Genomic DNA, 13,539 nt, shown 5'->3' with positions numbered 1-13,539 from the left:
AAAAAAAAAAAAAAAAAGGAAACCAGTGTTTGAGTAACTTTAAGTATATTCACTATGTAAGAGATATATGAAAAATAAAATTCCATGTTTATGCAATATAGTACAAATATATATATTTTGAAATATTCAAATTACTTTAAACAGATCTCTCTATTCAAATAGTTACCAATATTTATGGCCACAGCTTTTCCAAATCAATTCTAGTCCATTATCATCAACAACAGTCTTTGTCCAGAATATAAGTTCTTAAAAGATGCCTTTTAAGAAGTATGTAGTCTATACTCTTGAATGTCTTCTCTCCATATTTCAAAAATACCTGTATCTTTATCATGATTTTAGGGACTGTAAAACTGGTACCCAAACTTCTTTCCAATCTTCTATACCCATGCCTCTCCAGGTTCCTCCAATGCTGCGAGCAGGAGTCCTCAGAATGAGCCACGGTGGAATCCCCTTTCTGTTCCTTCCATTCATCAGCCTAAAACTGAGCTGAGTGCTTACAATTGTGAGTTGTGTAGGCAAATAACAGTTACGTAGCAATAATTTCCAGAAAACTCAATCTAAAAGGTGACTTTTATGTTGACCTAAAATTTTAACTCTCTGTGAACACCAAAGCTTTCTTCTTCCCTTTGTTCTGATGTCTGTAACGACCTATACTCAGAGGATAGAGATACTCAGGCCATGACATATATTGTGTTTCAGTAGTAATTGCTCATTTGTGCTTTTTTTTTTTTTTACAATCGGCTTGTCTTATTTGAGGAATCTGCAATATAGCAGTTGGTTTTTATATTCTAGTTAACCACTCACTTTTACAGTCACCCTCTATAAGTGTGTATTTCCAAACCACAGAGGACAAGTTACATTAATACACTGACTTGTTGCCTAAAGGAACGTGTTGCTTCTTTTGTTGTGAAAATTATAAGGACCTAAGGCATCCGTGAAGGCGGAAGAAATGTTAATATTTGCCTGTACCCTAAAGCAGAGTCACATTACAAGAGGGAAGTTTATCTTTTTAGATTGTGGTCACACAGCCTAATCCCTAGAGGGATGTAAATTTTATCAACTATACCCTTGTTCAAAACTAAGTTAATGGTCCCAGAGACTCTTCCTGGTTTTCATTTGAACGAGAAAGGTCTATGAGTAAAGTTTCTTAAGCGGAAATATTTAGACATTTAAGTAAATGGAGGGCAGACTAGAATCTTAGTGGTGCATTTGTATTCAGATGATATGAGTACTACCAAGTACTCAGTATAACTTGGGTGAGTCTGTATAATCATAATTAAAGTAGTTATATGTTGTCATGGTGTGTGAGAGACTCAGTGATACAATGTGAACCCGATTAAGCTATGAAGCTGATAGGAGCATTCAGGAGTGTGAGGCTTGCTCCTGAATGTGTAAACTCTAAGGCCAATCTCCAATACCACACACAATCACTTCAATCAATCAATCAAGCAATCAAGCAATCCTTCAGTCAATTAGTCTGTCTAGTTCTTTGTATGTGATGCGAATGTATGTGTATATGTACCATATGAAGCGCATGATGAAATGTGTAGTCTTAAAATATATGATATATATCAACAAATATTGTGAAGAAAATATTGTGAAGAAAAATACAATTTATGACCCACATCTATAATACAGAAGATTTCAGTAAAAAATAGATCAATGATGTATAAGACTAAATGTTACAAAAGACTGCAAACGTTTCTGTGCTTTTCTATGCTTGTTACAGGATATTTCTTTGTACCCTTGACTCAGATACTCTAGTTATTTGAGAACAGTTGAAATAAATTTAACATATAGCTCCTAAAAGAAAGGCATAACATGTCCTGGTCCCATAATTGTATACTGTTATTATAAAACATTACACCTCAGATAGTATTTGAAAGTATACTCCGAAGTTACATTAGATCTTTATTTGTACTAAATGTAACTTGAATCCTTTTCCCACAAGTGGGATATAAAACTCCAAAAGAAATGTTTACAGTCATACAACTCATCACTGCCCATTCTTTATAACTGTGTCCTAACTGGTGAGTAATATCTAAAAATATGAGAATAGATTCACTACAGAAAGATGATATACATTAATTCTATAGGTTCTGCTTATTTCATAAAATAACACCACAAACTTCCTAGTTAACAGAAAACTCAAGTGCAAGATGGGAATTTCTCTGAAATAACTACATTTATTCCTCAGTATAGTACAGGCTGTCAAGTGAATAAAAATAACCACTGATATCTAGGCTACTAAGATAAACAACGCATACAATTTGCAATCTGTCTATTTCATATTTGTTTAAATACATTTTGTTCCAACTAGCTCTATTTGCCAATGACAAAACCCTCTTACTTTTAATGTAAATATTTTGAATATATAACATTATAAAATACAAATACAGACTTCTTTAAGATAGATTTAATTTCATGAGACCAATTGTTTATATTGCTTCTTTTCAATAGATAATTTCTATTGAATTGATTGTAAATGTGTAAAAATGGCAAATTTAGTTATCTCCATTTATATATCCTGTTTGAAATGAGAATGCCTTTTTAGAAAATTGTTGCTTTCTTATTGAGGAAATGGAACTTATCTACTATCTTATGGAAATAAACTGATTAAATACAATTAAAAATTCAAATAAAATATTTATTCTTTTACAAAAGACAGGAAACCATGTGATTAATTCTTATGAAATAAGAGCTGCCCAGGCTAGCATCAGTCAACTCACATTTCTAGCCATAGAAAATTTATGCGATTCTCCACATTATTTTATTCTTTTAAAGAATAATCCAGATTGTATCAGGAACAAGTAAACTATTATATTATAAGATTAATTTTTCAATGCAGATGGTAAATGACGATATTATTACAAAAACTAGGAATAAAATTCTCAAATCTTCATCAATATATCTCACTTTTGCAACTAATTTCCTTATTATATTGTTTATTGTTTTTATAGATTAAGATACCACCCAATATTAAAACTTTTAGTGTTAATTAGGTTAATCATCATTGTGATATGACTAAATTAGATGTAACTACTTCATATAGGTTGAGACATACCAGTATTACAGAAATAAAATTCCTTCTTCCTTCTTCATGATGAAGATGAAAATATTCCTTCTTGAAAGAAATGTGTGACCAAGAAGTGACTAAAGTTGGAATGAACCAGTTTTTGTCCATCCCATTTATACCATACAGATGCCATCTGTGCCAGGATATAAGTAGAAATACCCTACTAATACTCAATATCTGCTAAACATAAACAAGTAAACTTTATTTTTAAATTTAAAGCTGGGAACTAAATTTTAATACTAGCATATTTAATAAACCATTTTTCTCTTTTAACCATGTAGGCATTGTAGTATTTGATTGCAAAGTACTGTTATTTTCAGATAATTATTATGTTTTCCTCTAAGACATATTTCAATTATTAATGATATAGTTTATAATTCTAGTCTACATCTCAAATAAACCTGACCTCAAGATGTACCTACAAATTCTGTTACAGTCAACAGACATTCTAAGAAATCTAACAACAACAACATCAACAACAAAACTGGATTAAAGATATAAAACAGAAGTTTGCAATTGTTAGCATACATCTCAAAATTTCTCTAAGACTTTCTGATTTTACCTGAAGCACCTTATTGAAGTATATTCAAATTTATGTAACACTGTTTAAAGAAACTTGATTTTGTATTATTTTAAGTCTTAGTTGCAAGTAATTTTATATAGTTTTTCTATGACATCTATTAAGAAAATATACTCACCAGAATCAATATTTACTAGATATTTGAATTCATTAAACTTAGTTAGTGACAATAATGAATATGATTGTCTACAAATGTCAAATATATATGAAATTATTTTGATCATTGATAATGACAAATAATCACACTCAGTTTCTGAATTAAGTTAATGTCCATGGATATACACAAGTACTTACACATTTTGTATCCTTCCATGTATGGTTTTCACAGACTTTCGACCATAGGTCTAAGGATTCTTCCATTTCCCTTTTGTAATTGAGAGAAATAAAGCCTAGCTCAGATCCTAACACTTAGCATCTAGTGCTACCTTGCTGCTGTCCCAACTCTGCTGGAGCCACCTCTCCAAAATCTGTTTGGTCTTATTCCTTGGACAAGCTTTAGTCTGCAACAGCAGGATGCATGGGTCTGTGGGACCTATGTACCAGTTCCTGTTTAATTTAACTGGACTTCTTGGATTCTTCCTTCTTAAGGATCTCAATCTCACAGTCTCATAGTCGGACATAGGGCTCTGACTGCCACGCTCGTAGGAGGATCATTTGTTTGCCCGGACTGTTGATTTTTCTCACTACCAGTCTGCTCAAGCGAAAATTTCCTCCCTTAGCCAGTTCTTAGTAAAGTTGACACCTAGCATAACCTTGTAGGCCCTGACTTCCAGCTGGACTTCACATGTTCATGTTACTAGGTCTGTCTATCCTTTGAGACTGGCTGCTCTGGTGGACCTAAACACTTGCTCAGACTAAATCACTGAATTGACTCAAACTTCAGTTGTCTGCTAACTACGTGTCATTACACTATATATAAAACATGAGAATGGAATAGAAAATAAAAATGTTGATCTTTTGTTGTGATCCCAGTGCATCCTGTATTTCTTTGACAAAGGGATTATGGCCGCTATGTTGCAACATAAACTTATGAGCAGTAAGAGAATAAATACAGTGTAATGCTTAATGTTTTCATCTTTTAAATGTTTAGCCGTTATTCCAAACCTGAAGATCAATCTAAGAAACATTCATCTCCACTAGTGATGTTAAACTATTGGTTAACTGTTGCTTACACATTCTATTAATGCCTATCTATCTATCTATCTATCTATCTATCTATCTATCTATCTATCTATCTGTTATCTGCCCATTAATTAATTCTATCCTAAAGATATGTACTACTGATGGAATGCACCACCCCTGTGCTTTCAACTTATTTTATTCACATTGAATTATTATTAACAATTTACAGAAATGGACAATTTTAATCTGTTTCAAAGGAGTCAAATATTTCCACTTACTAATTCCTTTGTCAAAGCTAAATTTAAAATTTTGGGGGGGCGTGGATAGGTAGATTCTTTACTCTTTTCTGTTGTCTAGACGTTTGAAGAAGGTACTATCCAAGCAATACTTGTTCTTTAACTATTTAGAGAAGGATGCTTTGACCCTTAGAGACAGAAAATTTCTATGGCTCTCCAAACAGAGAAAAAGGAGATGTATCTTCTATCAAATATCTTCTTTAGCTATGAAGCAGAATCAGTAAGCTACAGCACTGTCAGCTAAAGTTGTCTGACACACTTTGCCTAAATTGTGGGATTTCACACCATGGATGTCAGATAGCATCTGTAAAGTTCTATAAAAACCTTCAAAACTCTATAGGAACCCACAAATTTCCACAATTGGCACGCTGGGGATATCACACATTTTAGCAGAAGATACTGTACCTCTGGTAGGATCTTTTTATTAAGAGGAACTAGAATGAGTTGTAAGTACCACATACAGGGCCTGGAATAATGTCAAAAAGAACGGGAGCTACTGATCCATCCTTGCAGCCCTTGACAAAGGAAATGAGATGATAAAGAGCTGGCATCGTCATGAGCGCTGCACAATCATTTTGGAAGGAGATCTCAAAGCTAACTAGCAAAGTTAATGAAAAAGTTTAGACGTTAAATAAAGATGGAATTAAATCAGAACAAAAATTACAAGAGGCCATGAAAGGTTAGGGGCTAAAAATTAAAGATGCCAGGTACAGTGCTAATGAGAACATCTGTGACAATGCAAGGGGAGCCAAGAAGGACCTTTTAACACAAAGCCCCCAAACAGCAGAAAATAATACTGCTTTCACAGGAGCGAAAACAATGAGCGAGCATGCCACTGGCTCAGATTACCAGTCACTTTTAACCGTTTTCTTCAAATGAAGATCCACACCACTTTCAAATCCTTTTGTCCAGAGAGAGCTCTAACACCTGTGGGAATTTTATATAAAATATTGCCAACGAAAGGAGTAGAATTTGCGAAACCAACATGTGCCTTCAGATGGTAGTTTAAAAGTTAAGAAAAGGAATAAGAATGGGGGGAGGGACAAGGGAAATATTATATATTCTAATATAATGTTTTGTGATGACTCATGGTGTAGAGATTCAACACCATATTAGAAAATTGGGCTGGGTGAACCGTTTTAGCTATCTTTGTGACAAACTGTTACCGATATACGAGGCTAATGTGTAATGCACTGGTGTGCTTTTACAGCTTCTTGAAGCTCGCCAGCAGCCAAAGATGCTACCAAGATGGGAAAGATATGTGTGATTCAGCACATTTGGAGGTACATAGAATACACACTGGTCACAGAGGTAAATATAACCTCATTGCAATCTTCTACCAACACATACTCCTTTTATACAACACATGTTTCTTTACCCTCAACATTTGCATTCTAAAGATACAACCAATATGTTTTATAATGCAGCATATTAGTGTTCTTTATAGTATATCATTAGCTCTCCAACTTCAGGCATTTTTTTTCCCATAAGAGGAGGAAAATCTTGATCATTTGCAACCAAAGTCAAATATTTAGCAAAAGAACTTTTAAATGGCAGCAAAGTAGGGGTTTTCAGAAGTAACATGTAAGAAATTCACCAATAGGAAACAGTAATCTGAGAGACCCATGAAAATGGGCAACTTGGGCCTCAATACCAAGTCAGCTTTAGGAAGAACATTCATTTTGATCTTTTGGTATAGGATTAGAAAATATAAAAATGAGGAGGATCTCATTTAAGATTGCACAAGAGAAGGTGAGTCTGAGCCAACTCATTGGAAGTGGGGAGCAATAATGCCTAATAGAAAAGAAACAGTGGGGCTGTGTTAATTATTGTGATTTTACCATTAATCACAGTGTTTGCCACAGCATGGAAAAAGAAAGCCTTAAGACTAATTTTATCGGTATGGGTTCACCTCACCTTCTAATTCTGATTCTGATATTTTCTTCTCTTTTATGTCTAACAAATATGAGAAGACAGTAAGTTGAAATGATATCCGCATAAAGACAGCATCAATCTAACTGAAGGGCTGAGGAGACAGTTCAGTTGGTCAAGCGTTCAGTGTACAAGCATGATGATCTAAGTTTAGATCTCCAAGTGCTTAGGACACAGAAAGAACAATATTAGAGTTACTTATTGATCTAAGTATTTGGCTTTCCTTCTGTAGCATCTAGCCAAATCATGGATGTTATTGCTGTTGGTATTACTTTGTAAAGCTAAGCTGTTTCCAAGGAACTGGCCATTATGTCTAAAACATTCTATACATTCTTAAGAAACTTGGCATTAACTTGGAGATAACTGCAGGATGAACATGCTTGTCCCCACACACCCAAGTGCCACAGTATTAGTTCAAGGAATGGTATGAAGAACCAGATTTTTGGAAGCAAGAAGCTGAAGTTAGACTCTAACAGAAAACTTAATCAGGAAAACCGCTTGGACAATAAGCTCATTATGATAAGGAGAGGTGGATTTATGTAAGAGAAACCTGGCACAGGTAAAGAAAGGGCAGACAAATAAACAGTTTCAAATAAACTAAATGAATTTTTATGGAAAAGCTTTGCTTTACAAAAATAAAGTTTTGTTATGGAAGGACAGTTAGAAAAGAAGAGTGGAAATGTAGGGGTTAGTTTCTGATATTAAGGTCTTGTTCCCAAATTGGTTCTTGATCCATCAATAAACACACCAGTGACCAATGACTGAGGATGGGGCGGGACACTTGGAGTTGTTAGGGAGGATGCATGCAGAATCCAGAATCTGGAATCCAGAAAGCAGCAAAAGAAGAAGCCTGAGTGGCTACAAGAGATAAACCCAGCCGGCCATGTGAGTTTTTGGTTTTGAGTGGCCAATGGCCACTCCACTGATTATGCCTCGGGAGGAAGGGGAAGTTTGTGCAGTGCCCAGTGGAATATATGGGGAAACTTGGCATCTTCAACTAGCCCACATTTGTCCCTTTATTGTAATGATGCATATCTCTACCATCCTCAAGAACATATTCACATTCAAACACATCACTATTGTAGAACCGAATAAAAATCTAAACAAACTAAGCACACCTGGTGTTTTTATCACCCCCAGAATCTGAGGACATTTCATTTCTTAGACTCAACAACCAAAATTATGAAGTTATCACTTTTCCTTTCTACCCTGTCTTCTTCTTTGCACTGGTTTTACTGTAGCCATTAGTTTTTCTCAGTTTCTTCTTAGAATATGGTCGGGTGCCTTTTCCCATCTTTATTTTAAAACTCTTATTGGATTAATTCATTGTTTTCCATGCCTTAAAGCACATACTGTAGATACTACAGCCTACAAAAATTAATCTTCTGCATCCAGGTCTTTTAACTAAAAAAACAGCCTGACATTTTTACCGTTGAGACATAGTACATGTAGTGTGTGTTCAGGGAGTTTGCCTCCTAAAGCAGAACACTGATTGTTCCAAACCCAAACCCACAACCCTGAACAAGCTCCACACTGATGAACAAGCTCCACGGCTTGCTACTCACTCACTTAGGGGTCAGACCTCATCTTCATCTATTCTAAACTCTGAATACACTTAAGTTTTCTAAGTCCCATCTAACCTAATTCGCTCTGTTTTAAGGCACATGAGTTACTACTAGTTCTGGGTTGGTATTATTCTCTCTGCTAGAGTTGTTCCCTGCCAACAACTTCAGTTAATACTTTCTTATGCTTCTAATCCCTCTCTCACTGAGTCTGAGAGTACTGAGCTCCATACAATACATTCCTCTGTTACACTGCCTCATTTTGAATGGGATGCTTACTTCCTGGATTATAAGAGAGGAAGGAGTAACAGGATAAAAAGATAGTTTTGCCAAACTATATAAATGTTTGAAGCGGACAGAAAGTATTAAAACTGAAAAAAAAATGTGTTTTATAATAAATTTATTCTCACTTCAATCTGCAATGAGGTATTACAATCTTAGTCCGAGGTCCTATTGATCAGTACCTAGGTGAGTATATAACACAAGAAGCACCATTATGTTGCAGGCACTCCATTTATTTGCATCAATCTGATGTAGTAGGTATTATAGAAAAAAATAGGAAGATAAAGAAAGCCAGGGAAGAAAACTTGTCCACTTCCATTGGGTACTGAATGCTGATTCTGCTGCTGGCTCTGTAACAATCTGACACATTAGGGCTGCACTGTCTCTCTTTCATATTAATAGCAACATTCAAAACAACACGTAGCATGAACTCACAAAACCATGAAAAATGATACATACTGTTTCATAAGATGGGATTTTCATTCCTATTCAATCCCCAAATTTTCTGGACAATATTCAGAGGCAAATAAATTTTAATTGGTAGATTCATGCCAATAATTTCACTTTGCCTTGCTTCATAGCAAACATGAGATGCTGACAGTTCCTTACAAATAGGCATCTCAGAGGTAGAAAGCTGAGGATGCAGAAAGCTAAGGTGATATCTACTAATATCTGAACAATCTACAAGAAGTTAATGGAGCAGCGCACAAAGAGATGGGAAGCATCAGTGTTGACTCAATATTTTGCAGGATAATTACAAACTTGATTTTCATTTATATTACTCAGGAAAAGACAAGATAGAGGGTTCTTCTAGTTTTTATCTTTTTCTGAAATCTATTTCCGACAAAGAAAGGGAGGCTTTTCTTTCATCTATGAAAAATAAATACAGGTACTTGTGTGTGTGTGTGTGTGTGTGTGTGTGTGTGTGTTGCTTCATGCCAGTATAACACACATAATGCATAAACTCAACGGTTTTTATATAAATTGATAATGGCACTACACCAGACACTAAATATATTTTAATGTTCTTTTTTTGCATACTACTATTTCTTTTAGATATTTCATTAATAAACTTTAAATTAACAATAAACTGAATGATCAGAACCACCAACCGCCAAGTGAAAAATGCTATGGGCCTAACGAAGCCATTATTTAGTCCAATTATTATTTCAGGTTCCAAAATACAATGTTTAATAAACTATTTTATTAACTCATTAATTTTTTATTTTAATAGTCTTAGCACTGGACAATTAAACTTGTGAAAATTCCTTCCTTCTGCATCTTCTTGCACATGGTTTGCACTGGCCTCTCTATACTGCACAGGAGCAAGAGAAGGATGAACCACAGTTCCCATACTGCTTTTATGAATGCCTTTTATATGGCTCCCTTTTTTAAATGATGAAAAACAGGATCTAACTCTTGTTGGGTGTTTAAAGATGAATTCTTTTAGCATTTGCATAGGGAGTGAGCATTAGCAGTCAGGAGAGCCACTGACAGGAAAGCCTCCAGCTACCACTCTATGGCTGACAGGGTGATGGTGAGCACGTAAAACCCTGTGTCTGATTGCTCTTTTTCCTTGCTTAGAGTGCGGCTAGTCTCGAGAGCATATATTTATGTTCTTTTTACTTGGAGTTTTATCACTTCTTTTGTATTATTTAATACAACTAAAGACACTTCCAAAAGACAAATTTCTCCATTCTGGAAAAGTAATGGCTTGGAATCGGAAGAAACACGTTAATGACTGCAGTGTGTTTTTGCAAAGACGGTGGCCTGAAAGTACCATACATCGATGAGGTATATATATATGATCTCAAATATGGTCATATGTCAAACTGTGGAACATATTTCAAAAATCAACAAAATAGTATATTTAAAGATAGTAACTGGTGAAAGGTCAAATGAAAATAGGCAGATAGCAGGGTTCTCTATCTCTCTCAGGTCTCCAACTAAACTCTCAGCGAGGGAGAAGCATCCAGCGTGGTAGCATATGCCTAATAATTGCAGAAGCATGTAGGAAGCTGAGGCAGGAGAACTTACTAGAGTCTGAGTCTGTGTTGCAATTAAGAGACACTGTCTCAGATGCAAAACAAAAGACCAAATAGCATCACAAAGAATAGAATACAATCCTAGAGACAAGGAGTAATCTTGTATTGATATGTGACGTTAAGCAGCTTGCAGACTAAGTCAGAGAAGAATAGCTGTAGCACAGGAACATCATCCTAACTGCTAAGGAGTACGTGCGTGTACTTCATCACTCAACCACAACTCTTTCTCCAGGAATTTTCATTTCTCCCACGGTCAGTACTTCTTAGTAAACAAGAAACTGATATGCCTGACACAACTGAATAAGACCTGGCATTTTCAAAGTGCCATACACTTTTCTGAAATCCACAATACATCAATTTTTAATACTCCTACTCTCCTAGCTCCATTAAAAAGATGGTAGGGGAAAGATTTTAGAGTAATTAATGATATAGTTAGCTGCTAAATATTAATAGGAATCGTAGTCTTGCATAAAATATAACATATAAACCTTGCCAATACAGACGCACCAGTAATTAAACTTGAATATGTAATTACACTGATTTATAAGACAGGCAAAAAAGTTACACTTTACCAGCTTCTATGTAAACTGTGGGTAACAGTTAAACTTTGCATTTTACGGTTTATAAAAATGGGCAATGTCTTGACTACAGTTCATAAATGGTTTAGAGTCCTGTAACAGTAGTAAAAATTATCACAACTTACCCTATCATGAATGCTCTTATTACACCATACAAACCAAACTGTGATATTGCCTTATAAGATGGAGATTCATCAGAGACAGTACTTAATGCCCAAGAAGACTTTAGTAGTACTAAGAATTTGTAGAAGAATGCTATCAACACTAGCTATAGTGGCACTTGGGGTAATCTCTAATATTAACAACATATTTGGTATACTTTACATATTATGGACATAGAATAATCCAACTCCAACTTAAACATGTATGTTTTTACTTAAACCCCGTGATAAACTCCAAGGAAAAGAAATCAAAATCAGATTGATTGATCAAAATATATTAAGGCTATATTTTCATCCCTTTCGGGAATTCGTTAGCCACACTTACATGTGTGGCTGAGGTGAGCAGCCCGGACTGCTGTTCCCATTGCTGTCGATGTGGTCCAAGGAACCATTGAGGTCTTCGTGGACGGCCTGCAGGAGGCCACTGGAAGCGTTATTGATCAGTCCAGGGTTACTTAGCAAAGGCAAACTGCTCTCTGCCAAGGCAGCCTAGTGGAATGGACAAGGAGCAAGACAGCTTTTAACACGTACGCCCTGTAAGGTCATTGCAACTGCACATATCTCCTTTCACAGGACGCACATTGTATCATAGATATTTTAGAAGTACTTAAATAAAATATATGGAAAGACAGACATTCCTGACTGGCCACTTGCAGGCGAGAGAGCAAGGGCATTCGCGTGACTTGAGCATATAAACAATAGCTCCCACAGCATACTGTCCCCGTCGTGTTAACCTTTCACATAATGAAATGTTGAATCCTCACATGTTCAGAAATACTCCAGGATAATATAAGCAGTTGCTCTGCTTTTTTAAAAATGACCAGAACTTAACTCAAAATAAAGAAGTCCTGACATTTGCCTCCTCTGCATAAAAATTATATATTATAATTAAACTTTAAAGTTTTTGCCACAAGCACCATGTTCCCCAACACTATGATGTGAAATCATTTATGACAGCCTGGATAAATATTAATGCATAGCCACATGCATTTGCAAACGCTTCTATCAATCTAGCATTTGCAGGAAAACTGAGTGTTCCAGATTTTGCCACAGGGTGTCCTTCTTGCTTCTTCACATCAAAAGTGGCTTGAATGAGAATCAGTGCTTTCCATAGTACTAGGTCCTACAACTCCCCTGGATGAGACACCAACTATGAAGAGCAATCATGACCTCACCTAAATAAAAAGCATGCCAAACAGTAAAGTGCCCAAACATCCAAACAGGGCAGGAGTGGAAATGTGCATCTAATGATGTTACCTGCAGACTGGCATTAAGAGCTGCTCCATAGCCCAAACTTGTAGGTATATTTTTTACTAAAGTTGGACTTCTGGAAGAAAAAATAATACATGAGACTTATAAGTTAAAATTTGAAAGGTGTGGATATAAAATATAAGAATGCCTACATTCTTTATATAGCAATTTGGTTCGTGAATTAAAATAAAACAAAATCAAACGGAAAAGACTTTAGACTATGGTGGGTGTGGCGGTAACTTAGGACATAACCTGGAGGACATAGTTTTGGCTTCCTGAGGTTTTTATTTCCAAGAGCAACTAAAGATAATATAAAAACTTAAAAATGTAAATACACAAAACAATTACCAATTTGATGTAATCAGGAAATAATTAATGGTTAATTTCCTGAACACCATGAATTAACATAACAAATTACCATAGTTAATTAAATGACAACATAATGGATTAACTATTTCTGGAATGCAGAAATTAGCAAATACTTGACTATAGAAAGCAGAACTCAAGGGCCAGGAGGAGACAGCATGCATTAAAAGCAACACATAAGGCAGTGGTGGCTTTGGGGAGTGGGTAAATGCTACAAGGCGTTAATTAGGCACAAAATAAGTTCTATTGTATTTCTGACTTAGCTTGGGTTGTTTTTCTCTCTGTGAA

General features: G+C 35.4%; 1 protein-coding gene across 11 annotated transcripts in view; it reads right to left on the bottom strand.

Annotated features, from left to right (window-relative positions):
* Positions 1-13,539, bottom strand: part of Foxp2 (forkhead box P2) — a 534,032-nt gene that overhangs the window by 15,071 nt on the left and 505,422 nt on the right. For all 11 annotated transcript variants that reach the window (XM_031381204.1, XM_031381198.1, XM_031381206.1 and 8 more), the window contains 2 exons: positions 12,892-12,961; positions 11,960-12,123 (listed from right to left, as the gene is read on the bottom strand). In XM_031381204.1, coding sequence (XP_031237064.1) covers positions 11,960-12,123; positions 12,892-12,961 — 234 coding nt within the window. The remainder of the gene's footprint in view (positions 1-11,959; positions 12,124-12,891; positions 12,962-13,539) is intronic.

The sequence above is a fragment of the Mastomys coucha genome, unplaced genomic scaffold (assembly GCF_008632895.1).
Source record: "Mastomys coucha isolate ucsf_1 unplaced genomic scaffold, UCSF_Mcou_1 pScaffold20, whole genome shotgun sequence".
Classification (NCBI taxonomy): Eukaryota; Metazoa; Chordata; class Mammalia; order Rodentia; family Muridae; genus Mastomys; species Mastomys coucha.
Note: the sequence above shows the minus strand (reverse complement) of the source record. Positions and strands in the feature narration are given on the sequence as shown.